This window comes from Rhynchophorus ferrugineus, unplaced genomic scaffold (assembly GCF_030347505.1).
Source record: "Rhynchophorus ferrugineus isolate W39M unplaced genomic scaffold, kcgeb_rfMv2 rfM11, whole genome shotgun sequence".
Lineage (NCBI taxonomy): Eukaryota > Metazoa > Arthropoda > Insecta > Coleoptera > Curculionidae > Rhynchophorus > Rhynchophorus ferrugineus.
In genome coordinates this window covers 30,910,994-30,936,843 of record NW_027472590.1, presented here as the reverse complement: position 1 = coordinate 30,936,843, position 25,850 = coordinate 30,910,994, and the positions used below count along the sequence as shown (strand labels likewise).

General features: G+C 34.0%; 4 protein-coding genes and 1 long non-coding RNA gene across 6 annotated transcripts; 3 read left to right on the top strand and 2 right to left on the bottom strand.

Annotated features, from left to right (window-relative positions):
- Window positions 1-1,178: 1,178 nt before the first annotated feature.
- LOC143204930 (ATPase ASNA1 homolog) lies at window positions 1,179-2,663 on the top strand. The gene is made up of 3 exons (XM_076417888.1): window positions 1,179-1,409; window positions 1,471-1,700; window positions 1,753-2,663. Exons 1-3 carry the CDS (start codon window positions 1,309-1,311, stop codon window positions 2,400-2,402), a joined length of 981 nt encoding a protein of 326 aa, XP_076274003.1. The 5' UTR covers window positions 1,179-1,308; the 3' UTR covers window positions 2,403-2,663.
- Arp10 (Actin-related protein 10) lies at window positions 2,655-4,317 on the bottom strand. Its single transcript, XM_076417887.1, has 7 exons — window positions 4,158-4,317; window positions 3,864-4,104; window positions 3,613-3,809; window positions 3,318-3,558; window positions 3,148-3,268; window positions 2,967-3,095; window positions 2,655-2,915 (listed from the first exon to the last, which is right to left on the bottom strand). The coding sequence occupies exons 1-7, from the start codon at window positions 4,226-4,228 to the stop codon at window positions 2,785-2,787; spliced, it is 1,131 nt and encodes a 376-aa protein (XP_076274002.1). The 5' UTR covers window positions 4,229-4,317; the 3' UTR covers window positions 2,655-2,784.
- Window positions 4,318-4,657: 340 nt separating this feature from the next.
- ATPsynG (ATP synthase, subunit G) lies at window positions 4,658-5,496 on the top strand. The gene is made up of 4 exons (XM_076417886.1): window positions 4,658-4,755; window positions 4,838-4,956; window positions 5,118-5,311; window positions 5,365-5,496. The coding sequence occupies exons 2-4, from the start codon at window positions 4,917-4,919 to the stop codon at window positions 5,428-5,430; spliced, it is 300 nt and encodes a 99-aa protein (XP_076274001.1). The 5' UTR covers window positions 4,658-4,755; window positions 4,838-4,916; the 3' UTR covers window positions 5,431-5,496.
- Window positions 5,497-5,530: 34 nt separating this feature from the next.
- Window positions 5,531-8,940, bottom strand: Alg7 (Alg7 dolichyl-phosphate N-acetylglucosaminephosphotransferase). 2 transcript variants are annotated; one of them, XR_013007701.1, is made up of 6 exons: window positions 8,738-8,904; window positions 8,558-8,672; window positions 8,226-8,505; window positions 7,361-8,169; window positions 6,165-7,308; window positions 5,531-6,107 (listed from the first exon to the last, which is right to left on the bottom strand). XR_013007701.1 is itself a non-coding variant. In XM_076417885.1 (5 exons), the coding sequence occupies exons 1-5, from the start codon at window positions 8,923-8,925 to the stop codon at window positions 5,621-5,623; spliced, it is 1,236 nt and encodes a 411-aa protein (XP_076274000.1). In that variant the 5' UTR covers window positions 8,926-8,940; the 3' UTR covers window positions 5,531-5,620. The 2 variants fall into 2 exon arrangements, 1 of the variants encoding a protein (XP_076274000.1); XM_076417885.1 differs by lacking the exon at window positions 6,165-7,308 and having other exon boundaries at window positions 8,004-8,169; window positions 8,738-8,940.
- A 13,825-nt stretch (window positions 8,941-22,765) lies between these two features.
- Window positions 22,766-23,111, top strand: LOC143204926 (uncharacterized). The gene is made up of 2 exons (XR_013007700.1): window positions 22,766-22,802; window positions 22,855-23,111. It is a non-coding gene; the product is annotated as an uncharacterized LOC143204926 (long non-coding RNA).
- The last annotated feature ends 2,739 nt before the right edge of the window (window positions 23,112-25,850 follow it).

The following is a 25,850-nucleotide window of genomic DNA, read 5'->3' as shown; positions in this document are numbered from 1 at the left end:
TTTTAAATTACGTAAATGCTATATTTATTATTGAGTGGAAATATTTTTTAACAAAAATCGAGAGAGTTTTAACCTTTTTACTCTATTACATTAAGAAGTGAATTGAAAAATATCGTTTCAAAATGCTTCTATATTAATATACCTTATATTGTTATTTACAAGCAAACTACCAAAAAAATCATAAAACTATCTATATTACATATAAATCTATGTAAGCATAAATTGGATGCGTTTCGTCAAGCTCGCGGCTAGAACGAAAGAGCCACAAAGTTAAAAATCAGTCGAATGAAAATAGTAGAACCAAAAATAGTAACTAAAAGTACACGATTGAAATAGTCGATAGTAAACAATAATAACAAAATCACCCACAGTCACTGGTAAAGAGTAGTAAAATTAGTCCAACCAAAAATAGCAACAGAAACAGTCGATAGTAAAAAGTAATCAATTACTAAACAGTCGATAGACGATTTCAGTCGATAGTTCCCAACACTAATTAAAGATTAAATCTCTATAATGGGATCTATCGAATGACAATTGTCAAAACATTATCATACTAGGTATAGCGAAAATATTTCGATATATCGATAGTTTTCGATATAGAAAAAATGCCGATAGCTTTAAAAGAGATTTTTGAATTTCAAAGGGAAATATCGAAACTTAAAATTTAGGATTTTTGAAGTAGAGTAACTACCTTACGTTTTCACATTTTTCTCCTTTGGTCATCACAAGAATTTTGGGTAAAAACTAGTGAAACTTAGGGTCGGAATGAGGAAATAGCGAAGCTGCTGAAAAGGACCACTGATAGTTTCTTTGAAGTACGCCGATATTTTTTGTTATCCCATATGTCCATATTATTCTTTTAATATTTTTATCCGTCGCGGACATCTTTATTCCGTAGTTTAATTAGTATGAGAATGATGTATTAATAAGCTGTTATTTTTTTATTTTATTGCAACTATCAATCCTTAATATTGCAATATATCGACAGGAAAAATACGTCAAAAACTGGCATTTCGAATGATTTCGTTTGATGATTAAAATCGATAAGTGAATATCATTCGTTTTTGCCAACAAATTAAATGATCAAACTCTCAAAAGGTAAATATTTCAGTTTACCAATTTTACAATTTCCTAAGTGATAGTTGTAAATACACAATTAAGTTGAGAAATGACAATCATCAAATCAAATCGTCAGCAAAGAGGAAGTTTTTCTGTGTAACCAAAATTTTTTCTACGAACCAAACGTTGAATGACGTTCATATTTTGTATTACCAGTTATAAAATTTGAGTAACTCCTAATAACATAAAATGTCTTGTTTTGAACCTTCACTTAAAAATGTAATAGAGCAAACTAGTTTAAAATGGATCTTTGTCGGTGGAAAAGGGGGTGTTGGCAAAACAACTTGCAGGTGAACATTATCAAATTATGACATGTAATGCTTGTATCATTGGATTTTATGCTTATTATAGCTGTAGTCTAGCGGTGCAACTTTCCAAAGTTCGGGAGACTGTTCTGATTATTTCAACAGACCCTGCACATAATATTTCAGATGCTTTTGATCAGAAATTTACGAAGGTTCCCACTTTGGTGAAAAGTTTTACAAACTTGTATGCTATGGAAATAGATCCAAATGTAGGAGTTAGTGAGCTTCCGGAAGAATATTTTGATGGTGAATCTGATGCTATGAGAATGAGTAAAGGTAAGAAATGCACTGGCATACAGTTAATATAATAAACCAGATGAATTTTTAGGCATTTTACAAGAACTAATTAATGCCTTTCCTGGTACAGATGAGACTATGTCATATGCTGAAGTTATGAAGCTTATAAAAAGTATGAATTTTTCTGTAGTAGTTTTTGATACAGCGCCAACTGGACACACATTACGATTACTATCATTCCCACAAGTGGTGGAGAAGGGTTTAGGAAAATTATTGAAAATAAAACAAAAATTAACGCCAATGATAAACCAATTTAGTGGTTTATTGGGTTTACAAGATTTAAATGCAGATCATTTTTCCACAAAAATGGATGAGTTATTAGCTGTAATCAAACAAGTGAATGAGCAATTTAAGAATCCTGATCAAACCACTTTTGTATGTGTTTGTATAGCAGAATTTCTCTCCTTGTATGAAACAGAACGTTTGGTTCAGGAACTGACCAAGTGTAAAATAGATACACACAACATAATAGTAAATCAGTTGCTGTTTAAAAAAAAGGGAGAGGAAGGATGTAGAATGTGCAATGCTAGATGTAAGATTCAAGAAAAGTACCTGGATCAAATAGACGATCTTTATGAGGATTTCCACATCACTAAGTTACCTTTATTGGAGAATGAAGTTAGAGGTACCGAAAAAATTAGGACATTTTCTGAATATCTAATAAAACCATACACTGTATAGCACCAATAGTTGTCAATGTGGTACCTGAAATTTAATTATGAGGGGTAGTTTCACAAGATTAAGACCTTTAATGTATTTGTGTATGTAAATATATATATTGGGAGATTATTATTTAGATCTTAATATGCTACTGAATTCTTTATAAAAATTGCATAATTAACATTATGAACTTTATAACACTATTGTAATTTAATTATTTATTTTTCTTGCCGGTACTGGATATATAAATTGTTTTATAATGAAATAAAAGGGTTAAATAAATAAGTTATTTTATTTTTAGTAATAGTATAAATAAAGATAAATATTTTAAAATAAAATAATAGTTATGAGAAGCGCATTGGAATTATTTGCAGATTTAATCAGATTAAAGGGTGACGATGAATTATAAAGTACGTGAAACAGTGTTATTTATGTCCTTCAAGTTTATCCAATCCGGTAAATGCTTTTCACGCAAATAGAAATCTTTACTAATAGCTTTCATGGACAAAAATTCAGTGGCTCCGTATATAGCTCCTACAATATTGCTTTTAAACTAATGTTAAAATAAATATGATCAGGTCCTACCTCCCAGCCAAGCTGCATAATTTTCTTTACATGGCAAGGTATGAAACTTAAATTCATGGATATTTAAAACTTTATATCTGTCATTATTCAATTGCTTTTGCAATTCTTCCTTTAAGCGGGCTTTGAAGCCTAGAAACATGTTAATTAAAAAAAAATAGAACTAAATAAATGGCGATATTACCCAGGGTCATGACAGTGCCACCAATTAAAACTAAATTTTCTGCTAATTTTTGCCTTAGATCCATGTTAACTTTCAGGATAGCATCTAAAATCATTGTGGACAAGCATAAGTGGTCATTATCCTACAACAAAACTGTAAATTTTACGTTGAATATTAAAATCAAAATTTACCTCTTCATATAAAATTTCAAATGTCTTTTCTCTGACTTTTCCTGTGACCAGGATAGATTCTGTACCTGCATAGGGGTATGTGACATCTGGTGGAGGAGCATATTCTGGTTTTCCTCCTTCTAATTGTTCAACCCTTGAACTTTTAGTTACAAAGCAACAACGAACTTTAATATCTTCCAGGAAGTTTTCAGGCAAATTTTGTATTCCTGTATTAGAGCTGCTTAGAAGTGACTTTAAATGACTAAACAAACATCAATGTTTTTTATTGGTTGTGCAAACTAAATACAAAATATACCTGTGGATGTGCTCACCACCTAAAGGTAGTGCTTGCCAAGCCTGAAGTATGGGTAGCCCATGACATACTGGAATAACTACAGCCTCTTTATATCCAACATCAACAACTAAACCTGTATCATTAGCCAAACTTGCTAGAGCAACTAAATGTGATGGTAAGACTAATATTGAAGATACCTCATATTGCAAAAACAAAACCTGAAATATATACATTACATATATAATGCAAAAAAATATCAATTGAAATAATACTTTTGCAAGAGTTTCTCTAAATAGTGTAGGGCATAAAAGAGATTCTACAATAACAATAGGCCTATCTTTAGGACTAATTAGTGCATACTTAAAATATATTATGTGAATCAATTCAACCAGCATATCATATAAGTCATCAGCGGAATCATAATCACAGATTTTTCTCAGTTTATTTGTCTTTTTACAACGAACTTCCGACCTTATTATATATCTAGGCGCAAAATCAGTTGTAAAGCCAAACCTAAAAGTATGTAATTACAAAAGGATGTAAAAATATAAAACTATAAATGTTGCCTGGTAAAAGCAGATCCAATATCTAGCACAACAGTTAACTTTTCGCTTGATAATGACTGGTAGGTAGACATAATTATAAGAAAACAAATTACAAAACAAGATATTTGACAACTCCAATTGTGACAAGAGGTTAGGGACCCATAGAAATTTAGGGAGCCATCATAAAAAAAGGATATATTTTCAAATTCTCTCTTTATCTCTCTCTGGCTAAGCAGTGTGTTGCATTATGAATTGTATAATCGAATTATATCGATTATATTGAAAATAAGTACAAAAATAAATAACTAAAAGGTATTCTAATAAGAAATTTAAATGAAAAGTTGCATTGCATTATGGCAATGTTTAAATTATAAGAATTCTCTATCTAAGTTAAACAATTTCTTTATATTTTTGTTTTAAAAATTTTATTGTAAAATTTTCTAGTTTTTGTGTAAAATTATTTAATATATATTCAGATTTATTTATATTATTTATTCGATAATACCCATCGCTAAATTTCTTCGTCAACTTTTATCAAAAAAAAATTGTTTAATTACTATAGTATTAATTACTACTAATTATTTCTTTACATTGAATGTTAAATTTTTATAATAAAATGGTATGGCGGTCATCAATTTAGAATCTAAAATATGTTTAATAATTATTATATAATTTTTATTTTCTCTGACATTTTCTTCCAGGCTAACTTCACGGCGTTGTTCAGGGTTTTATTTGAGAGGTGTTAAGTAGATCAAAAAGGGCTGTAATAAAGCATATAAAATGGCCCAATTAGTTTCAAAAGTGCCAGTTTTAGCCAACAGTAAGTAGCTTTCAATAGTTGATTTATTTATTCTTTTCTTTGTCACCTTGCAAGCACATTACGTAATGTAACCTAGAAGGCAGTGTTTTAATTACAGCACCGCAAATCTTTTAAATTAATTTGAGATTATTTTTTTAATTCTATAAAATGTTTATTTTTAGGAGCCCTTAGTGCTGCCAAACCCAAACTTGAGTTGTTTTTGAAATATGCCAAAGTTGAACTAACACCACCAACCCCAGCTGATATTCCACAAATTAGAGCTGGTATTGGCAAACTTATTAGTGGAGCTAAGAATGGTAATTGGAAAAACACCACTGTTAAAGATGCGTGGATAAATACTCTCGTATCGGTTGAGGTATGCGAAAAGACAATTATATAACCAAAATTCTACTGAAAATTTCTTTTCAGGTATTATGCTGGTTTTATGTTGGAGAAGTTATTGGTAAACGTCACATTGTTGGCTATGATGTTTAATTTTAGAGATTGTTTATAATTAATTGTAGAATGGGTATTTAATCATTAAACTTAATCTTGAAATAATTTCTTGTTTTATCATTAATTAAAACAAATAAGCTTTGGTTTAACATCTATATTACAAAACAGTTCAAATTTTTGGTTTATTTTATTAAGTCTATATGTTGTAAGGAACTCCAATGTATCAAAACTACACGTCATAAAATACCCAAGCAAATGGATATCTAATAATAAACGCTACAACTGAGCAAACAATTTGTATGCATATTAAAAAGGAAGCTAACTTAGCCTCATGTAAAGGTCCAAAATATATTAAAACTAAATTAATCAAAGTGAAATTATTTGTAACGATAACATCACCTTTCTCCTCCCATTGAATGAGCCTGAAGCTCTTGAACAACTTAAATACAAGTTTTCCCAAGGTGTTTAATTCCGAGTACTTGAAGATTGTAGTGCTGCATCCTATTTTATCAATTTTTGAGTTGAATTTAGGCAATCTATGCCTGGGACAAGGGATCAGCTTGAACAATTGTGGAGCAGAATAGAGAAAGTTGAAAATTTGGGGTATAAAGAATAAAAGGGTAGTTTTACTGAAGTGTCCGAGAATGCCTACAACTGCAAAAGTCATCCCAGAGAAGTAGCAAAATGTATCTCCCACAAAGACCGATGAAGGGTACCTAAAACAATTGGAGTTCATTAATTTAAATGATTAGCAATTATCTTAAATTTATTACAGATATAACTGGAGGTATAATGTTTAGTAAAACAATCACTACTACATTAATGATTTATTAGTATAGATATTTGATATTAATCACTTGTTATATCACAGATAACTGCTATAAATGCCTTCAAAGGAAACCTAATGATCAGTCATGTATCGCCCAAATTCTTGGGCTAATGGTTACAGTAATGATGTCTGAATCACATATTAATTGACAAAATATAAGTTAAAAAGTAGCTATTTGTAATATTCGTTTTGAGAGTAAAAGTTTATCAATAAAAAGTCAAACTTAAAATCATTCTCAATAACATAGGCTGGAGCAAAATAGTTGTCAGAGTAACGATGCCCAATTTCCAATTGTGTTTTGCCATCAACATATAATCCGTCTTCAATGAGTTTTTCTATATATTTACGGGTTATTTTATTGGTGCCCACTGTATCCCAATTGATGAAGCTTTTAGAACTGTTGCTTGTCAGAAATTCGATAATGTCTTCAGGGGTGGCACAGTATTCACAAAACCACCCACCAGTGTGATTTAAATCACCCAGAGTTATCCCTCTCTGGCCTAGATTGGCGATAGTTTTGTTACTTATTAAAGCTTCTAAATTATTATTCAAATAATTTCTGAGATATGACACTGTACAACTACCACCAGATATCACAGTCTTCTTTGGATGTACCCAGAAAAATCCAAAAACTGACCATTTCAGTCTAAAATGTAAGGGTTCAGGTATGTTTTCATAGAATTTCAGGAAAATTAATGATGCTCTGTCTGGTACTTCATTAGATGGGTTGAAAATAATAAAATCCCTGCTCTGAATGTTAGTGATTTGTGCTTCAACCATTTGCCACATTTTTTCTTGTAGGGTACTATTGATATATAAAATTTTTTGGTACCAGTTCTTGAATATTTTCGTTTTTAGCTGATTTTCAAATAGCGTCATATCACTACCATATAAAACAAATACATCTACAATGTCTCCCAGGGCATTGATCCGGATATCTGCTAGGGTTTCACTTGATTTGTCAAATTTGAATATGTATATAAGTCTTCTTTGAAATTTTACTGGACCTTTTAGTTTCACAGTCCTTTTTGAGGCTAAAAGAGCCCTAAATAACACCTCAGGATACCCGCAGTCTGGACCATGCCACCCTAGAAATATTTACTTGAATATATTGTCACTATAAAACATTTGAAAACTTACCTGGTAAGCAATTACATTTCCAATTAATGCCTTTTACGACAATCATACTTTTAATATCAGTACCTTCAGTAAAACACATACTAGAATTAAAATCCAAAAAATAGCCCCGAGAGCTAACACTTTTAAGCACAATATGATTTCTTAACATTACATATCTTTTCTGTGATTGTTCGGATACATAAACATTAGAGAGAAATGATATTTTATTTATTGTTTCTCTTGCTTGTGTTCGATGCAGAAAAAAATACACAATTATGATAAACTGGACCGAGACAAGGGCTATAAGTAAGCATTTTCTTCGATTTACCCGGTATAAATACATTCTAAGAAAGCCGCTTCCGGATTTGTGCTAAAGAAATATTAATATATACTTTTAGGTACAGAATTTGATAAAAGAAACGAATAACTCGTCCGAGGGTATTTGGAATAAGTAAAATATCATTATTATTGGGTACAGACCAACGCCTAGTTTATTTTAAGTTATACGCAAAAAGAGTATAACCAAAAACCCAAGACGCCAAAATCAGCTGATAAAAGTAAGGTTATTATCAATATAGTTCTTCTTTTAAAACTATTTAATGACCATAATATATCTTTATGATATAACGTATATTATTAATTTACAAACATAAATTTAACCTACCAGTTATGTTTCAGCAGAGCTAGGGAAGCTGCGATATATGGCATCATAAAATATAAGCTAAACTGATGAGCCTTCCATAAATTTCCACTTAATTCGATTAGATTAAATATAATTATCGAAATGCCAATAACTACACTTTGTCCAACTTCCAGCCCATTTACACCAGCTACATATAGAGGTATATGAAATCAGTTGGGCTACTAAACATGCCAATAATCTTACCTAAAATATTAATAGCATTTGTGCAGAACACAGCCAACATTCCCATATAAACATAATAAATTAATCCTATATCCACACTCGTACCAAGTATATCTCTCAGTGGTTTAGGCACTATTATTGTGGTTGTATTAAAACTAACATAGTAGACCATCAGAAGTGGTAGGGAGGCTACTGTAGGTAAAAGTAATTTATGTCTCCATGGCACATCTAAAACATCATCTGCGAAGCCCAACAGGAGCATGCAACATATTGAAAGTAAAGCTGCTATAAATTTAACAAACTAAAAATGAACAGTCAGAAAACAGGGTTGCCAGGTAATTATAAACAGAAACCTCGTCTTGTGGAAATGTTCCTTTTTCTAAAAGATTGTTTCCAAATGGTACGGGAATAAATAAAAACATGGTTATTAGAAAAGTGCATCCTGTCACTACTCCCAATGATTCAGGTCTGAAAATAACAAGGTACGTTATAGAAAACGACAAAATGCAAACAATAATACAAGATAACCTTACACTTTATCACTTGTTGTTTTACTGAAGTCGATTCCAAATAGATTAGCCTTTATAAACTTTTCTTTGAGGCGAGGAATTAGTCTTACTGTGATTATATAACATATCACAGCCATAAAAAAGTTTATTAATAAGGGAAACAACATTTTTGACAATATAACTGTATCGTCAACATCAACGTCTACCGCCATTGTGGTTATAAATACTTCTTCTCCTTTTTATGTAGGTGGCACTATCGTTTGATCTTGATTTAATTTGAGATAACTAAAACTAGCATTGATTTTACAAAATAAATAAAATGGTTTTAATTAAAATCAGATTTTTTTTAACAAGATATTATATACATGGTTTTATGTTTTTAAAATTTCAGGGTATTATGGGTTTAGGTGTTTAATTGGAAATTTATGATTTCTAAAAATTTGTTTTTTTTGTTCGGTCGTTTTAAATATGGTTCTTCCAAAAAACAGCCAATGCATGTCAACAAAATTTGTAATGTAACGTTGCCGCACCAAAGTTTTCCATTATTTTGACTTTGACAACAAAATACTAATATAAATAAAATAATCAAACAAAGTTAACCTTATAAAATATAATTTATATTAACATTATAGTACATTCAATGAATATTTATTGAAGGAATTAAACTACAGTTAATTAATTAGTAACAATGTAGTATGTTTTATTATATTTACATGTTTGTAGGCATCAGCCTACATTTTGTATCTTTTTCACTAAGGTAATGCTAATTAGTAAATTGAGTAAGAAAAATGCTCCGTTTTTTAAAGGGAATTGACGTTTTTATAAATTTAATATGGAAATACGTTCGACGATGTTAATACAATGGCTGTTTTATTGGAACGTTTATAATATATATATATATCATGTACAGACTGACAACATACGAAGGAGGTATTTTACAGTAATATTAAAATTTTAAGCACAAGATATATTACGAACAACTGAAAATTACCATATTATTGATAGAATTCCTGTTTTAATCTTTTATATCGGACTGTGCCGTCTCGAACCGCTATTAAAGGGAGAAAAAACGAATGGAAATTAACGAATTCCAGCGAAAGAATGCTTCGGAAGGTATGCCACCGGCTTTGTCCGTATTAAAATTTTAATTATTTCGTTATTTAGACAATAATGCGCTTCAATGCGCCAGTTGCAGGTATGTAAATGAAAATTTTTAACATTTCTTGCGTTTTTGCTCGCTAGTTCAGCATGTTGGCACGGGGAGGGAGTAAACGCTAAGAGGGGCTGGTGAGGGAGTGGGAGGGATTTACGTGGCCGATTGGTTGGAGGTTGAGAAGAATGTTGCTAAAGCGGGACACATCAACATATAAATTGGTTCTACCTGGTACATGTCAAGCGTCGAGATAAAATTCGCACGTGTGTCATTCTAACCGTTTGCGCCGCGGACACTCTTACGTTGGTTTAAATCCGAATCCGATCTGCATACGGCCATTCGAATAGATTAGGACGTATTTGTGTTAGACACGGTCTCTGTCCTTTGCAAACGAACCGTCTTCTGTTTTATACGGAGTCTATCGCTATAGGAAAAACACCGCCGCTCGCAGCGCCCTCCTTTTCGTTAGCCGGTTTCAATGTGCGCTAATAAACGTCAGTTCATTAGAATTAGGGATGGCTCGCGGCTAAAAATAAAAATAAACGGATAAACAGACAGAAAAAAACGTAATTAAAAAGAAGCGATCATTATTCGAAAACCCTTTTATCGTGTTACAAACAGATAATTGTTGCGCTTTGTTTACAGCGGAAAAAAACAATATATTGATTGGTAAAAGTCGTGTAAAAAACTTCAGTTGTGTAGTGATCCGCATTACTTTTTAGGTTTGATACATTAATATACACAAAATACACAGGCATTCATTTCAATCTTTCTGTTTATATTTAAACTAAACGCACAAGAAGATATAGATTTATTTGCCATTTTAATCTTCCTTTATATTATTATACCATTATACGTGACATATAATTTATTATAGGACCAACTGACACAACATATTGTCTTTTATACATTTAACAATTATATACTTGATTTAATGAGTATTTAAATAGATATGCATTGTTATTATATCGAAAGTATCTAGATAAACTCGAAAAAGAGTAATATCGGGCGTCGTATTAGCTGGCTTGTCTATTATTTGATTAACTATAAAATATGTTTATAAATTATATATGGTGTTAAATTGAAATGTTGTATTGTACATTTGTGTGTAAATTGAAACTCCGCTATCTCTCACTTTTATACCAATAGCCAACAATTTATTAAGAAAAGGCAGCAGGTAGAGAGAGTTTTAGGATGATTTTGTTTCCCCATAAACATACATTTTTATATTTTTTTAACTTTCTATCAATTTTTTAGCAAATATATTATAAAACGACTACAAATACTTTTTTATATTGCCTTATTTTCTAGAAGAATCTAGGAATTCAACTTAATTGTCACTATTACGTAATTTTAAAAAATACGATCTGTCATTTTCATACCAATAGCCAACTTTTTATTAAGAAGAAGGGGGAGTTTTAGGATGACTTGATCCTAAATATGAATTTTTATGTCATTTGGGCATAGTTATTAACAAAGATATTAGAAAGTGGCTGTAAATACTATTTTTATTGGTTTATGTTCTGAAATAATTTAGAAATCCAACATAATTTTTGACGTTGTAAAACCATATGTGTTGATATCGGTATATCAACATATCGATATTTTTTCGTATCTCTTTCTTTTCTGGATTTGGGCAGACCATTGAAATCTGCGATTAAACTGGAGGTATGGGACTTCCTGGAGCCAAGGGATAGGGACTTTGTCGATTTGGAGGCGACAGGCGCGAAACTCCTTCTTGCGGTGGAACAGAATAGCCTGAGTTTTGCTCGGGTTAATCTGAAGCCGCCAGAATTTGTACCACGCTATCGCTTGGTTCAATTGTACTTGGAGTCTATTGCTTCGGGACAGTATCCGGTTGTGAAGAAAGCGGTATCACAGGAAAGTTTGTGGAGCGGGAAATCAGCCATATAAAGGTTGAATAGGGCTGGGGCTAATGGAGCGCCTTGCGGTACTCCTGCGGAGATTTGTTTACGAGAGGAGACTGCTTGAAAGAGACTCACTTGAAAGGACCTACCATCCAAGTATGAATCAATCAGGGATATTAGGTCATTCGGTAGACCTAATTATTTAGCTTTAAATATTAGGCCGTGGTGCCATATTTGGTCGAAAGCTTTGGAGACATCTAAGAATATGGCTCCTGTTTTTCGACCTTTTATCATTGCCTGGTGGATAGTTGCTGCGACGCGAGCAGCTTGATGAAGGTTTTTCGTATCCCTACATTCAAGAACCTTATCTGTGACTTTTATGTCAATAGCCAACTATTTATTAAGAAGAAAGGGAGTTTTAGGATGTTTTAAATTTCACTTATGACTAGTGTTGAATCTGCTGAAAACAGTCGAATCAGTCGATAGTCGCAAAAGAGTTGAAACAGTCGATAGTCAAAAAACTAGCGAATTAGTACTAGCGCTAGTTAAATGCACGGTTCGATTTTTTTCCAATTCGTATAATATATATTATAACATATGCATTTTTATATAATTCCAAGTTCATGGGAATTTAGATATGTAATTCAATATAGTTATTAATAAGCCATACTAAAAATGATTACCAATCACATTAGAAAACTTTTCTTCTATAAATAGTTAATTATTTAAAATAAAGGGAGTTTTAGGATAATGTCATTTTCGCATGAACACTAAATTTTATCGTTTTTTTTTTGTTTTATGATCTTAAATTAATGAGTTTCTGATCGTCGATATTGGCGAAATAACGTGTGCGAATGTGTGCGCGTATGTAATTTTCCCTCATTTACCGGCAATTCAATTTGGTTCTCGATCGATTCGCTCCCTTTCCGGGTCCGTTGTTTTTTCGTCTCGTAACGATGGAAAATCTCCGATTTTCGGGCATAATGAGCTTTTCCGTTGTATTGTTCGGCCGGGAAAGCCTCTGGGAAATTCGTCGAAAGAGTTCGTACGGGATTTCCGTATGTTGTCGATTTGATTTTCCGTGGGCCTTGCCTACTCTCGGCCGAGTAAGTCGATTATAAATGTGAACGGAACGATGTCTACGAACGAACAACAATTAGGTTAGGATCGGAACTAGGACGAAGACGACACAGAGGGAGAGGATAAAGACGCACGCCAGTTCGGTACATCTGTAGGATAGGAGGTACTTTATGATAATTCTACGTATTCCACACAAACACACGTTCCAAACAAATCGGTTTGAAAGGAGAATTGACGTTAGAAATAGTGTAATTTTAAATGTGCGCTAAAACTCTCCATAAAGTATTATATAGTATTTTAGTAGTGTCTAGTTCTGGAGAATCCCAACTGCTTTCGATTAAAACCGGTAATTTCCACCTAATTTTGTGACGTTGCTATTTACGAGCAACCAAGAGGTAGGATCCAACAAACTACAGTCGCCATTTTAATTCTGACCTTGACATTGGTTAGAATTTTGTTTCATTAGGTTTTGTTGTTTGCAGTTTATTTATTATATCGTTCATAATTTGATTTTCCAATAGATTAATCGCATGAATATTGTTCAAAAAGGTTTTTTGTAACACCTCGAATTTCTTCGATAAGGTTTGACAAGAAGCCCTTGTTCATAAACTACAGAAAATGTTTCCAAAACAACACACTGAACTATTAAAATCGTACATTACATCCAGAAAGTTTAGAGTTAAACAAGAATTTAAACATACCCTACAATTAAAGAAGCTAAAGCAGGTGTACCACAAAGAAGTGTTTTGGGGCCAATGCTTTATCTACTCTACACGTGTGATATACCACAAATAGAGAATATTACGATAGCTATATTTGCTGATGATACTGCAATAGTGCAGAAGCCACACGAAAATTAACAGGCAAGTGACAATATAAATAATTGGACACAAGCTTGGAAACTGAGACTGAGATAGGGCCGATGAATCCTCCTAGTTATATACCTAGATTTAAGTTATCATAAAGACAAATTGTAGGTTAGTCGGAAATAACTAGTAACAATGTATAATTAAATAATAAAAAAAATCTCTAAGTTGAACAGACATATGACGAACTTTCATCCAGGTACGTATATATACAATATTGATTTTAGTTTTACAAATTGGGTTCAATTAAGCTATATTTATTAAAAATAGGCATAGATGACCCTGCGAAGGTCAAAATACAGTTAAATATGACTCTAAGTCCTTTATGTGACCATACCTTTTCAAAATTCCAGCTCGTTGATCATGTAACAGGTTAATTGAAAAATCACCGGCCTGACACATAGATGGCGCCACTATAATTAAATCCATATGTTTATTAGTTAGCCCTAACCCTCAAAAGATGCGTGTATAAATTTGACAGCTGTCGGATCATTAGTTTGTGAATTATAGCATTTTGAGTGAAGCAACTTTTGTTATTGTGAAAAAGTGGATAAACAGGAATTTCGCGTGTTGATAAAATATTGTTTTTTGGATGGAGAAAATACAGCTGAAGCAAAAACTTGACTTGATGCCCAGTTTCCTGACACTATCCTAGGAAAATCAACCATCAAGGATTGGTATGCTAAATTTAGACGTGGTGAAATGATCACCGAAGACGGTGAACGCAGTGGACGCCCAAAAGAGGTTGTTACCGAAGAAATCATTAAAAAAATTCACAAAATGATTTTGCATTATCGTAAATTGAAATTGAATGAAATATCAGACACACTAAAGATATCAACTGAACGTGTACATCATATCATTCACGAATATTTGGGTATGAGAAAGCTCTGTGCAAAGTGGGTGCCGCGCGAGCTGACTTTTGACAAAAAGAACGACGAGCTGATGATTAGGAAGAAGTTTGAAGATGATCAAGCGTAATACATTCGAGTTTTTGCCGATATGTGATAATGGATGAAACATGGCTCCATCATTTCACTCCAAAGTTCAATCAAGTGGACTGCACACGATGAACCCGCTCCAAAGCGTGGGAAAATGCAACAGTGGACTGGCAAGGTTATGGCGTCTGTATTTTGGGATGCGCATGGAATGATTTTTATTGACTACCTTGAAAAAGGAACGACCATCAAGAGCGACTATAACATAGCGTTATTGGACCGTTTGAAGGACGAAATCGTCGAAAAACGGCCGCATTTGAAGAAAAAGAAAGTGCTGCTTCACCAAGACAATGCACCATGTCACAAGTCAGTGAAAACGATGGCAAAAATCCATGTGTTGGGCTTCTAATTGCTTTCTCATCTACTCTATTCTCCACATCTGGACCCCAGCGACTATTTTCTATTATCAGATCTCAAAAGAATGCTCGCTGGGGAGAAATTTTCGTCGAATGAAGAGCTGGTCGCCGAAACCGAGGCCCATTTTGAAGCAGAGGACAAATCGTACTACAAAAATGGCATCAAAAAGTTGGAAGGTCGCTATAATCAGTGTATCACCCTTGAAGGGAATAAAAAAACTAATTTTGCTAAAAAATCTGTTTTACTATGGTAGGCCGGGGACTTTTCAATTGACCTGTTATACACACAATTTAGCTTAATACCTATTTAAACCGTTAACACTTGTCCGTTGAGGAGTTGTGTCTTCCATCATATCAGGCCAGCAATAACGTTATACAGAATTAATTTGATTATTTTATATAAAAAAATATGTGAAAACATTGTACGTGGTTTCCCTCGATTTCTCGGGATTCCACCATCAGAGCCTGACCGGGTTCTAATGGGACCACCTGGGAAGTGCTCTCTTTCGTATAAAAAAAGCAATTTGTGTTCTTATGTGCTTGAATCAATTCATAAAAAAGTTCGGGATAAATTATTTTGCATTATTTAACCGATCTTTAACTGAACTTAAGAGGTTTATATGTACACGTAACACTGAGCCCGATATTTTTTGCTGTATAGTGTATTAGCATTATTAATACCCTTCAATATACGTCTACTTGATGTAGACGTGGATATTAATTTTGCCAATGAGTATAGGCAACCATATTAATTTCGAATAGCAGCCGTCTGTACGTACATTTTCTGTGCAATTTCCTTGCCGTATACAATATTGGTTCAGAGGCGGACCCGCCGCTTTACTACCAGCCGATAAATCTTTCTGTATTTTCTTGGCGTGGCACAGTTTTCCGTTTTATAAGCAGTCGCGGCAACCGTTAATACGAATCTACATCGGAAACTACTTGACGAGAATTGGTAGGTACGGGATAGATGCAAAATTCGCGAAAAGTGGCCAGAAATAGTCATGCAATGCCTTGCTTGAGGCTCTATATATATATAAATGCCATAAAACCGTATTCGTTAAACTGTAGACCCAGTGCGTTCGGGTAAAATCGGAAATAATCGCCAGACGATCACCATATTTGACGCTGCCTGCGTGTGACTTAGATCGCCGAGAGCATATTTTTAATAATAAAAGCTATAACAATTGGTTATAAAAATGGAAGTCCAAAAGTAAGTATCCTTTGCTTTTTGGGTGATTTTATTCAAATTATTTTCAATAAATTTATTAAAATAAATATTATATTTACAGAGAAAATTTAGTGTCAATTCTACAAGAAATATCACGTTAGACAAAAAGTAAAACACGTTAGAACCAAAATAAAACAACTATACTGGTTAGTGGGAAGATACTCTCAACTTGATCTAAAATCAAACAGGTTATAAAGTCAATTTGGACCTATGTGGTGTAAATATGGGGTTGCACTAAAAATTCAAATCAACTAGTCATACAACGCTGTCAAAACCAGGTTCTCCGATTGATTACGAATGCCTATCGCTACGTAAACAACGAAGAACTGGACAATGACCTGGAAATCACATGAATTTGCCAAGTTATCCAAGATTTCACCTTGAAACACGAAAGAAGATTACTAAATCATACTAACGTGGAAGCAATACAACTGCCGGACGTCAGGGTGTCAGGAGATTGAAGCGAACCAAACCATACGAACTTATACAAAGTGTATACTTTAAGTGTAAACTATAGCTATAAATTATTATAATTTTACAATTAACGAATACATATTGATGTATTTTCTCGCACTCGTCTTGTCTGTGAATTAATCCAAGTACAAATGAAGAGTAGTAATAAATCAATTTATAATTAATATTGTAGTAAGCGTATTTAATAAAGATGTTATAAAAAAAATTCCGCAAGAAAATATTCCTGGGTATAATCCATTATTTCAACTAATATTATGAAAACACATCTATAGTACGTCAGCCACCAGCTAGAGGTAGTCAATTCATTAATGGAGTTTGTCCGTCAAGAATAATAACAAAAATTGCATTGACTGGTAATAATCAAAAGTATATAAATGTGCGAACGCACAGGGTCTACAGACAGCAATCGTTCTCCATAGAACGATTATGAAAATCTTTAACAACTACAACGTGCGGTAAGAGTCCCGCTACCATTTTGATTGCCTATAACTTTGCTCAAAGAAAAGATAAGTAAGTTTGGTTTCCACAAAAAGTTTATTTGGTCTTTACATTTTGTTTTAGTTATGATTGAAAAATTATGTCGGCTAAATGGTGATAGCGATTCGCTATGAAACTTCCGGCTTTTTTAACGCATTTTTCATGACATCCTGCAACATCTGAGGCCGAATTTCATCAATTTCGTGATGAATATTGTCTTTAAGGTGTTGAATCGTTTAGGTCTTATTCACATAAATTTTTGATTTTAAAGAATACCGTAAGAAAATCTGATGCTGTTAAATCCGGAAGTCTGACTGGCCTTGCTAAATCGTCAATTCGCGAAATTAGTCATCGTGAAAAAACATCATTCAATAATTGAATTGTTAAACGAGCTGTGTGTGCTGTGGCTCCATCTTGCTAAAACCACATGTCCTCTAGTCCTTGCTCTTCCATTTCAGGCACAAGAAAATTCTGAATCATGTCTTGGTACCGTTCAGCAATAACAGTAACTGCAGCATCTTGGAGATTTCCAGCATGAATACCACACCATACAGTCGTTTTTATCGAATTGATTGAGGATTCTGTGTTCCTCAAAAGACCGACTGTTCTGTTTATTGACGTGGACACTGAGAAGGGCTTCAAAAATCTTCAATTTCACCAGACGGCCTTAGGATTGCATTACCGTACTCAACTCGTCGATCAGGAACTTTCGGTAGCAATTTTTGGACTAATTGAATTTTGTATGGAAACATTTTCAAATTCGCCTTAAACTGCGTGCAGAAATGTGTAACTGGGAACCACTTCTTCGAATTGATGATTTTGGAGACTTTGCAACACTATCGCGCACCAGAGCCACATTTTCAGCGTTACGAGACGTCCATTGTCTTCCAGAACGAAGCCTGTCTACTGTCGTACCGTACTGTCGAAAATTCGCATATAAACGATCAATTGTGGTTTTATGAGGCACTAGACGATTAGGATATTTTTCACGCAATTTCCGCTGGGTGGCAATAATGGTACGATTATTTTCAATAAATTTTGTCACTATTTACTCGTTCTTGTGACATATTTATCCATAATAAAATATTGATGTTTACACAACACAATGGTTAAAGCGAAACGGAGCTAATTATACCTTAATCCTGTTTCAATTTATCATAATTTTAAAATGGTAGGTGTTATAAAAGACCCGTTTCAGTTTTTGTGGTCAGCAAGTGCAATTTGACAAAAAAATAATTTTTGTCTTAGTCGATTTCTTTTATCCGATACTAGCGACCCGCCCCGGCTTCGCACGGGTGCAATGCTGATACTAAATTAAATACACTACAGAAAAAATATGAACGTTGTATATAAAAACATAGCGGCCCGCTCCGACTTTGCACGGGCATAAAATATATATGCCTATGTCACTCAATGAAAACATGATTAAAATCGATCCACTATTTTTGGTTCATTCATTACTGCCCTTGGACTGCACGCATTAAATTTGGAGTAAAACAATTCCTCTTCCCCTATACTTACTATGAAGATTTCCTGCTATCTTTGGAATATCTAAATTCATACAATTTTTATTACATTACACATTTTTAAACGCAAATTTTAAATTTGTAATATCTCCGAAAATATTTGTTTAATTTACTTGCTGTAAGGAACCATATTGATCTATATTAATTGCACACTGTATTTAAGGTACTTAATTCGATAAGGATTAATGCCGTATTGCTTAAAATAGCTTCGTAAATAAGCCATTTTCTCACGTAAAAAGTAAACAATAAAAATGGTTAATGTGGGTTATCCCTAAAAGATAAACATATACCATCGCGGACTTTTTTGTAGACCTTTTTATGGTGTACAATACTGTAGTACATTAATTTGATCTAACTCGTAGGGTTAGGCAGCGTTTTTGCTAATTCCTAAATAAGCCTAAAAAAATAGGTTAATTTACGACATCACGTTAGAAACCTCTAAAATTAGCAATGTTGCCTTAGTATATTATGCATGTATTATACATATAAACCTTCCTCTTGAATCACTCTATCTATTGAAGAAAACCGCATCAAAATCCGTTGAGTAGTTTTAAAGATTTAAGCGCACATAGGGATATAGGGACAGAAAAGGCGACTTTGTTTTATACTATGTAGTGATACCGCAACATTTTAACCCTACTTTTTCTCAATTCGTCCGATTGATCATCTTTGGATTGCTTCTATATGTTTTTAATGGTTTAACGTTAATATAAAAATGACTTTACGGGCTTCAGATTCTAATATCTTTGTTTTAATTGACTTTAAAAAAACACTGCTGATTCTGCTGTTATATCTCAATACTCTCTCTTAAACCAAGACAAAAATACCATTTCCAGGAACTTCATTTACATCGAAAATTTAAATATTGACTGTTGTTAAACATACGGAACGGTTTAATGACGGCTCACACTCTAATCTGTTGGGATGGAAACTGGGGATATGACTGAAGAAAACACCAAAAACTTTGTCGGCTAACGGCGGACTGGCTTGGCCGAATAATATTTGAACAGCAAGAAAATTACATGCCAAGTTATACATGGACAGAAAGTTGACAGAGCGATATAGTTTAGAACTTCGTCAGTTTATCCTTTGGGGAACTTCCCCAGACAAACATCTCCGAGAGGACGTATAGGTTTTAAACATTTGCTTAAATTGAATTTTAGTTTACAATAAAAAAGAGTTTTACGTTCTTTTCCAGTTATTCTACATTATTATTTATACTTTTAAAGTTTATATATTCCTGGTGATCTCATCATATAATTTTGAAAAAGCACTTCACAATATATTTTACGTATTGCTTTCACTCTAAATAATAGTTTAAGTTTTAAAAATGGAGTATATGAAGCAATATATTAAGGGGTCTGTGAATGTGACTGAATGAGGATAGGGAGTGACATCTCTATAACAGGTCATTTAAAAAGTCCTCGGCCTACCATAGTAAAACATATTTTTTGGCAAAATTGGTTTTTTTCAATTTTTTTTTATTCAACATAATTCCCCTCAAGGGTAATACACCGATTATAGCGACCCTCCAACTTTTCGATACCATTTTTGCAGTACTATTTGTCATTTGCTTCACAATAGGTCTCAGTTTCGGCGATCACCTCTTCATTCGACAAACATTTCTTCCCAGCGAACATACTTTTGAGATCGGAGAACAGGAAATATTCGCTGGGGGGCAAATCTGGAGAGTACGGTGGATGAGAAAGCGATTCGAAGCACGGTGCATTGTGTTGGTGAAGCAGCACTGTGGGCAGTCCACGCGGATGACTGTCGATTGGACTTCGGAGTGAAACGATGGAACCATGCTTCATCCATTGTCACATATCGATGCAAAGACTCGGGTTTATTAGGCTTGATCATCTTCAAACGCTGCTCCGAATCATCAACTCGTCGTTGTTTTTGGTCAAGAGTGAGCTCGCGCGGCACCCACTTTGCACAAAGCTTTCTCATACCCAAATATTCGTGAATGATATGATATACACGTTTAGTTGATATCTTTAGAGTGTCTGATATTTCTTTCTATTTCAATTTATGGTCATTCAAAATGATTTTGTGGATTTATTTAATGTTTTCGTCGGTAACAACCTCTTTTGGGTGTCCACTACGTTCACCGTCTTCGGTGCTCATTTCACCACGTCTAAACTTAGCATACCAATCCTTGATGGTTGATTTTCCTGGGGCAGTGTCCGGAAACTCGGCTACAATTAGTAGCTTCCTAAATTAGCTGCTTCAAATGAAATTATCACATACAAAATTCACCGTCAAAGAGATTGAACAAATAATAATCAGAGACCTGGATATGATCTAATATATACTAATTAGTAATAGTTATATACTAATATAACAATCCCGAAAAAATATTACAGGAACTATCAGAGAATTACTATAAATTCATATTTAATGATGTAATGCTGTATTACGAACTCATAATTTTCCTAACATCTGGAAAGTATCTGAAGTAATAATGGCTCTCAAATCAGAGAAAACACCAGAAGATGATTCACTGTGGCAACATACGCAGACTACACGGTAGTCTTATCCTCCCATGAAGATCCAGCCATAGCATCCATGAACTTACAAACGCACTAAATCAAATACAAATGTGACTGAAAAGATGGCGTATAAAAGCTAACGAAACAAAATCCCGTCATATAACTTTTACGGTGCGTAGAAGAACATATCCGCCAGTCACCATCAATAATTGTCAATTCCTGCAAGCAGAGGATGCTAAATAACTTGGTATGCACCTAGATGGACGCCTAATTTGGAAGAAGCACATATTCGTCAAACCGAAAGAACTTGGACTTAAATTATACCAAATGCATTGGCTTATCGGGCGTAAATCCAAGTTACCATTAGATAACAAGGTGTTGCTGAATGAGTCTATACTCAAACCTATTTGGTCATATGGAATCCAACTATGGGGAACCGTTAGCAAGTCTAATATATCCATCACACAACGGTTCCAACATAAATTATTGCGTGCCATTGTCAATACTCCGTACTATGTTTCAAGTGAAGTGATAAATCGCGATATTCCTTTAGAACCAATAACGATTATAATTCAATATGTTTGTGTGAAGTACTTCGAAAGAGTGTCAGTGCATCCCAATGTACTCGCTAATCAGCTAAATATGCTAAGTGTCAGTGAAGTGCATAGATTAAAACGTCTAACACCATCCAATCTGATTATTGGACATATATAGACTTTAGAATAAAACCAATTAATTAAAATAGTATTTTATACAGGAGATCACTTAATGAAGTGATTCTCTACATGCCATGTATATATAACATAAACATAATAAATACTTATTGCCCTCTAGGCAGATTGTGGAACTACTATGAGTAACAAAAAACAAATTTGGAGAAAAAACGGTTAAAGGTCATCGAATTCTATGTGAAGCTTGTTGTAACTGTGCTTCATCGATTTCAACATGTGAGTACTGCTTTCGATCTTTTAAAAGTGGTGATTTTGACACCGTAGTCAAAGTGCGTTCTGGACAGCCAAACAATTCGACATGGCTTGATGTAACCATTAAGGTGGAACTATAGTTGATGTGTATTAAGAGAGCTGTGCGAGCAAAGACACCAATATTATTCTTCAGCGAGACAAGGTTCGACCACATGATGCAAAACCGATGAAAACATACTCGGAAACATAACATAGGAAACATTATCCCACCTGTCGTATTCTCCAGACCTTACTCCTTCTTACTACTACTTATCCCGACATATGAGCCGCGACCCGTCTGAGCAGCACGTCACTTCTTTAGTAGATACCAGAAAATGCGTCGATTTGTGCAAAGCGTCAAAAATATATCGTTCATTCGAGATGAAATCCTCAAATTACCGTAAAGATGGAAAAAAGTAGCAGCTATCGCAGTAGTAGTAGCAGTAACAAATTTTTAAATTAAACAATAATCATGGGCTTTCTTAACAAATGAAGAACGGAGCGGGAGCGGGGGTTAATGACGTGTTCGCGCAGCGACCGGTATTTGTGCAGCAGTAAAATTGCACAGTAAATATACAGCGACCGGAAGCGGCATCAAAATTAGTAGCCTCGCTCCTACATTCGCCGGTAAAATTAATAATATCCCTGTTTCTAGCCGCAAATAGATGACCATGAACCGAATAAGTTTACTATATCCCTTTATGGATAGGAAGGGCCTTCCGGACATAGCACTCCAGCTCCAGTCGAATTTAGAGGTTCTTTGGTAAACACGACCGGATGCCTAACTTCGGATAGATATTCGACGTTACAAAGCAGGGAACGTTTCGTTGAAAACAACGCATTGCATTTATAAATTATGATATTTTAATTTATATTACATGTAACAGAATAAAAAAAGTTTTGGTTATGTTATTGAAAGTACAGCTGTCATCTAAATTTATGACGTCGAAATGTCGCAATGTTGCCGCATTTAGCTTTGAGCTGCATTTTATTTTGGCTTCAATATATAGCATTATTCTAAGGTAAATAAAATAATTGGGTGAAAATGTTATTATAGTATATTTAATACATACATTATCGGAGGATTTGAATTACAGTTAGTTAAAGATCTAACAGGTCAATTGAAAAATTAGTTTTTTTTATTCAACATAATTCCATTCAAGGGTGATACACTGATTATAGGGACCCTCCAACTTTTCGATACCATTTTTATAGTATGATTTGTCCTTTGGTTCAAAATAGGCCTCAGTTTCGTCGACCACCTCTTCATTCGACGGAATTTACGGATTTTTGCCATCATTTTCACTGACTTCTGACACGCTGCATTGTCTTGGTGAAGCAGCACTTTCTTTTTCTTAAAATGCGTGCGTTTTTCGGAGAGTTAGTCCTTGAAACGGTCCAATAACGCTATGTAATAGTCGCTGTTGATGGTCCTTGCATCCAAAAATAAGAGGCCATAACCTTGCCAGCCGACTGTTGCGTTTTCCCAGGTTCTGGAGCGGGTTTATCGTGTGTAGTCCACTCGGATAACTGTCGATTCGACTTCGGAGTGAAATGATGGAGACATGTTTCTTCCATTGTCACATATCGACCCGATAAACTCGGGTTTGTTATGCTTGTTCATCTTCAAACACTGCTCCGAATTATCAACTCGTCGTGGTTTTTGGCCAAAAGTGAGCTCGCGGGGCACCCATTTTGCACAAAGCTTTCTCATGCCCAAATATTTGTGAATGATTTGATGTACACGCTCAGTTAATGTATTTAGAGTGTCTGCTATTTCATCCAATTTCAATTTACGGTGATTCAAAATCATTTTATGGATTTGGATACACGCATCTTTTGAGGGTTAGGGCTAACTAAAAAAATATATGGATTTAATTTTTTAATTTTTTGATATGACTTTTCAACTGACCTGCTATCACAAATGTAGAGTAGATAAAGCACTGGCCCCAGTACACTTCCTTGTGGTAGACCTGCTTTAGCTTCTTTTATTGTAGAGTAAGCTTCTTCTTGTTTATCTCTTAACATTTTGACTGTAATGTACGATTTTAGTAGTTTGGCGTGTTGTTTTGGTAACATTTTCTATAGTTTATGAATAAGGGCTTCATCCCAAATCTTATCGAAGGCCTGTGCACATCTAAGAATATGGCTGAGCATACTTTTTTACTTTCGTAGAGGGTTACTTGGTCAATTGTTGAATGCTTGTTAATAAATCCAAACTGATGTGTTGGTATTAGGTTTATATGATCGGTTTTATTTTTTTCAACAGGAGTTTTTCAAAAACCTTAGATATTACTGGAAGCAGTGATATCGGTCTATAGGCTTTTATTTCGTTTGGCAACTTTCCAAGTTTGATGATCATTATAATTTCCGCCATCTTCCAAATGCCTGGGACATGTTTTAATCTAAATGATGTATTGATCAAGATGGTGGGTTTTATAATTCCCTTTCTTGGTAGTTTTTGCAGTAATTCTCCTGTTAAATTATAGCCTGGAATTAATGTCAGTTTTAGCACAAAAAATTTTTTCGTTTTGGTTTGAAAGTTTTTTCTAGATATTCAACAAATGCTTCTGCTTTGTGATTGTCACGGGCCCAATTCCCAGTTAGGTGTCTTATAGTGGGACTGTGTAGACATGAGCGCTTTAGATATGTCGTGGCTTTCCAGAGTGAATAATCAGTTTCTTTATCATCTGTTAAATTTCTCAGATAGTTATTTATTGGATTTGTTCTTAATTTCCAGTATTTCCCTTTTCAGTCTTTGGGTTATATTGTTTAAAATATTTTTATTTTCTGGTGTTCTGTTTTGTTGCCATATTTTGCGTAATTTTCGTTTTTCAGGCTACCATTTGCTTCACTTCTTTTGGATAATTAGTTCCTTCAATTGTTCGTAATATGTAATTAATTACCTAATATGCAATTGGCTGTTATTCGCAACACAAGTTGAAAAATACATCCGTCATTAAACAAACGGATTATATTACAGCTCCAGCAAATCGAAGGGATTTCCTGGGGTTATTTCATGACTTGACGTACTGCTCCGTTTCGCAGGAATTCATCTATTAAGCGCAAAACTAAATTCGCGTCGGAAACAAACCGTGAAAGGACAGACCTCGGTTCTCCGCCGGTCCCTTTCTACGACGAAAGATGTTCGAACATGAAAATTTGCTCGTGTTTGCCGAAGGACTCCTAAGTCTGGCTCCAACTGGGTCCGCCATATCCGGAGGGCTATCGACCCTTGCATTATATAAAGGAACAGAACAAACTTATCTCGTTAGCCATCTATTTGCCAACTGAAACGCGGATATTATTAATTTTGCCACTGAATATGGCGGAACTGTATGAGTTTCGGCCGGTTTCCTGCCATGTCTGTGCAATTTTCTCTTTCCAAACAAATGTTGTGAGGGAGACCAACCTGTTATTTAGCCGCTAACCATCCAATCTTATACGTTATACATTTCTATCCAAGAATATCGTGTTTTTCTATCGTTTTCGACAGCAATATATAAATCAGTGTTATTAAATTATAATATTTTACTAATAGTTCATATCTTACACCCATATTTTCGTATTACCTGCAGTAAATTTTAATTTTTCTTTATTAAATAATAATTATATTATCTCAACAAGTCAAGTGAAGAATAACATTATAAA

What these genes read in the sequence shown, in the direction of transcription:
- LOC143204930 (XM_076417888.1), top strand. Translation starts at nt 1,309, where the DNA reads ATGTCTTGTTTTGAACCTTCACTTAAAAATGTAATAGAGCAAACTAGT. An exon ending in GTTGGCAAAACAACTTGCAG is followed by an intron (nt 1,410 to 1,470) that starts GTGAACATTATC and finishes TGCTTATTATAG; the next exon opens with CTGTAGTCTAGCGGTGCAAC. An exon ending in TGCTATGAGAATGAGTAAAG is followed by an intron (nt 1,701 to 1,752) that starts GTAAGAAATGCA and finishes ATGAATTTTTAG; the next exon opens with GCATTTTACAAGAACTAATT.
- Arp10 (XM_076417887.1), bottom strand. Translation starts at nt 4,228, where the DNA reads ATGTCTACCTACCAGTCATTATCAAGCGAAAAGTTAACTGTTGTGCTA. An exon ending in ATTGGATCTGCTTTTACCAG is followed by an intron (nt 4,105 to 4,157) that starts GCAACATTTATA and finishes ACATACTTTTAG; the next exon opens with GTTTGGCTTTACAACTGATT. An exon ending in GGTGGTGAGCACATCCACAG is followed by an intron (nt 3,559 to 3,612) that starts GTATATTTTGTA and finishes ATGTTTGTTTAG; the next exon opens with TCATTTAAAGTCACTTCTAA.
- ATPsynG (XM_076417886.1), top strand. Translation starts at nt 4,917, where the DNA reads ATGGCCCAATTAGTTTCAAAAGTGCCAGTTTTAGCCAACA. An exon ending in AGTGCCAGTTTTAGCCAACA is followed by an intron (nt 4,957 to 5,117) that starts GTAAGTAGCTTT and finishes GTTTATTTTTAG; the next exon opens with GAGCCCTTAGTGCTGCCAAA. An exon ending in ATACTCTCGTATCGGTTGAG is followed by an intron (nt 5,312 to 5,364) that starts GTATGCGAAAAG and finishes ATTTCTTTTCAG; the next exon opens with GTATTATGCTGGTTTTATGT.
- Alg7 (XM_076417885.1), bottom strand. Translation starts at nt 8,925, where the DNA reads ATGGCGGTAGACGTTGATGTTGACGATACAGTTATATTGTCAAAAATG. An exon ending in AAAACAACAAGTGATAAAGT is followed by an intron (nt 8,673 to 8,737) that starts GTAAGGTTATCT and finishes TGTTATTTTCAG; the next exon opens with ACCTGAATCATTGGGAGTAG. An exon ending in GCTCTGCTGAAACATAACTG is followed by an intron (nt 6,108 to 8,003) that starts GTAGGTTAAATT and finishes CAATTGTTTTAG; the next exon opens with GTACCCTTCATCGGTCTTTG.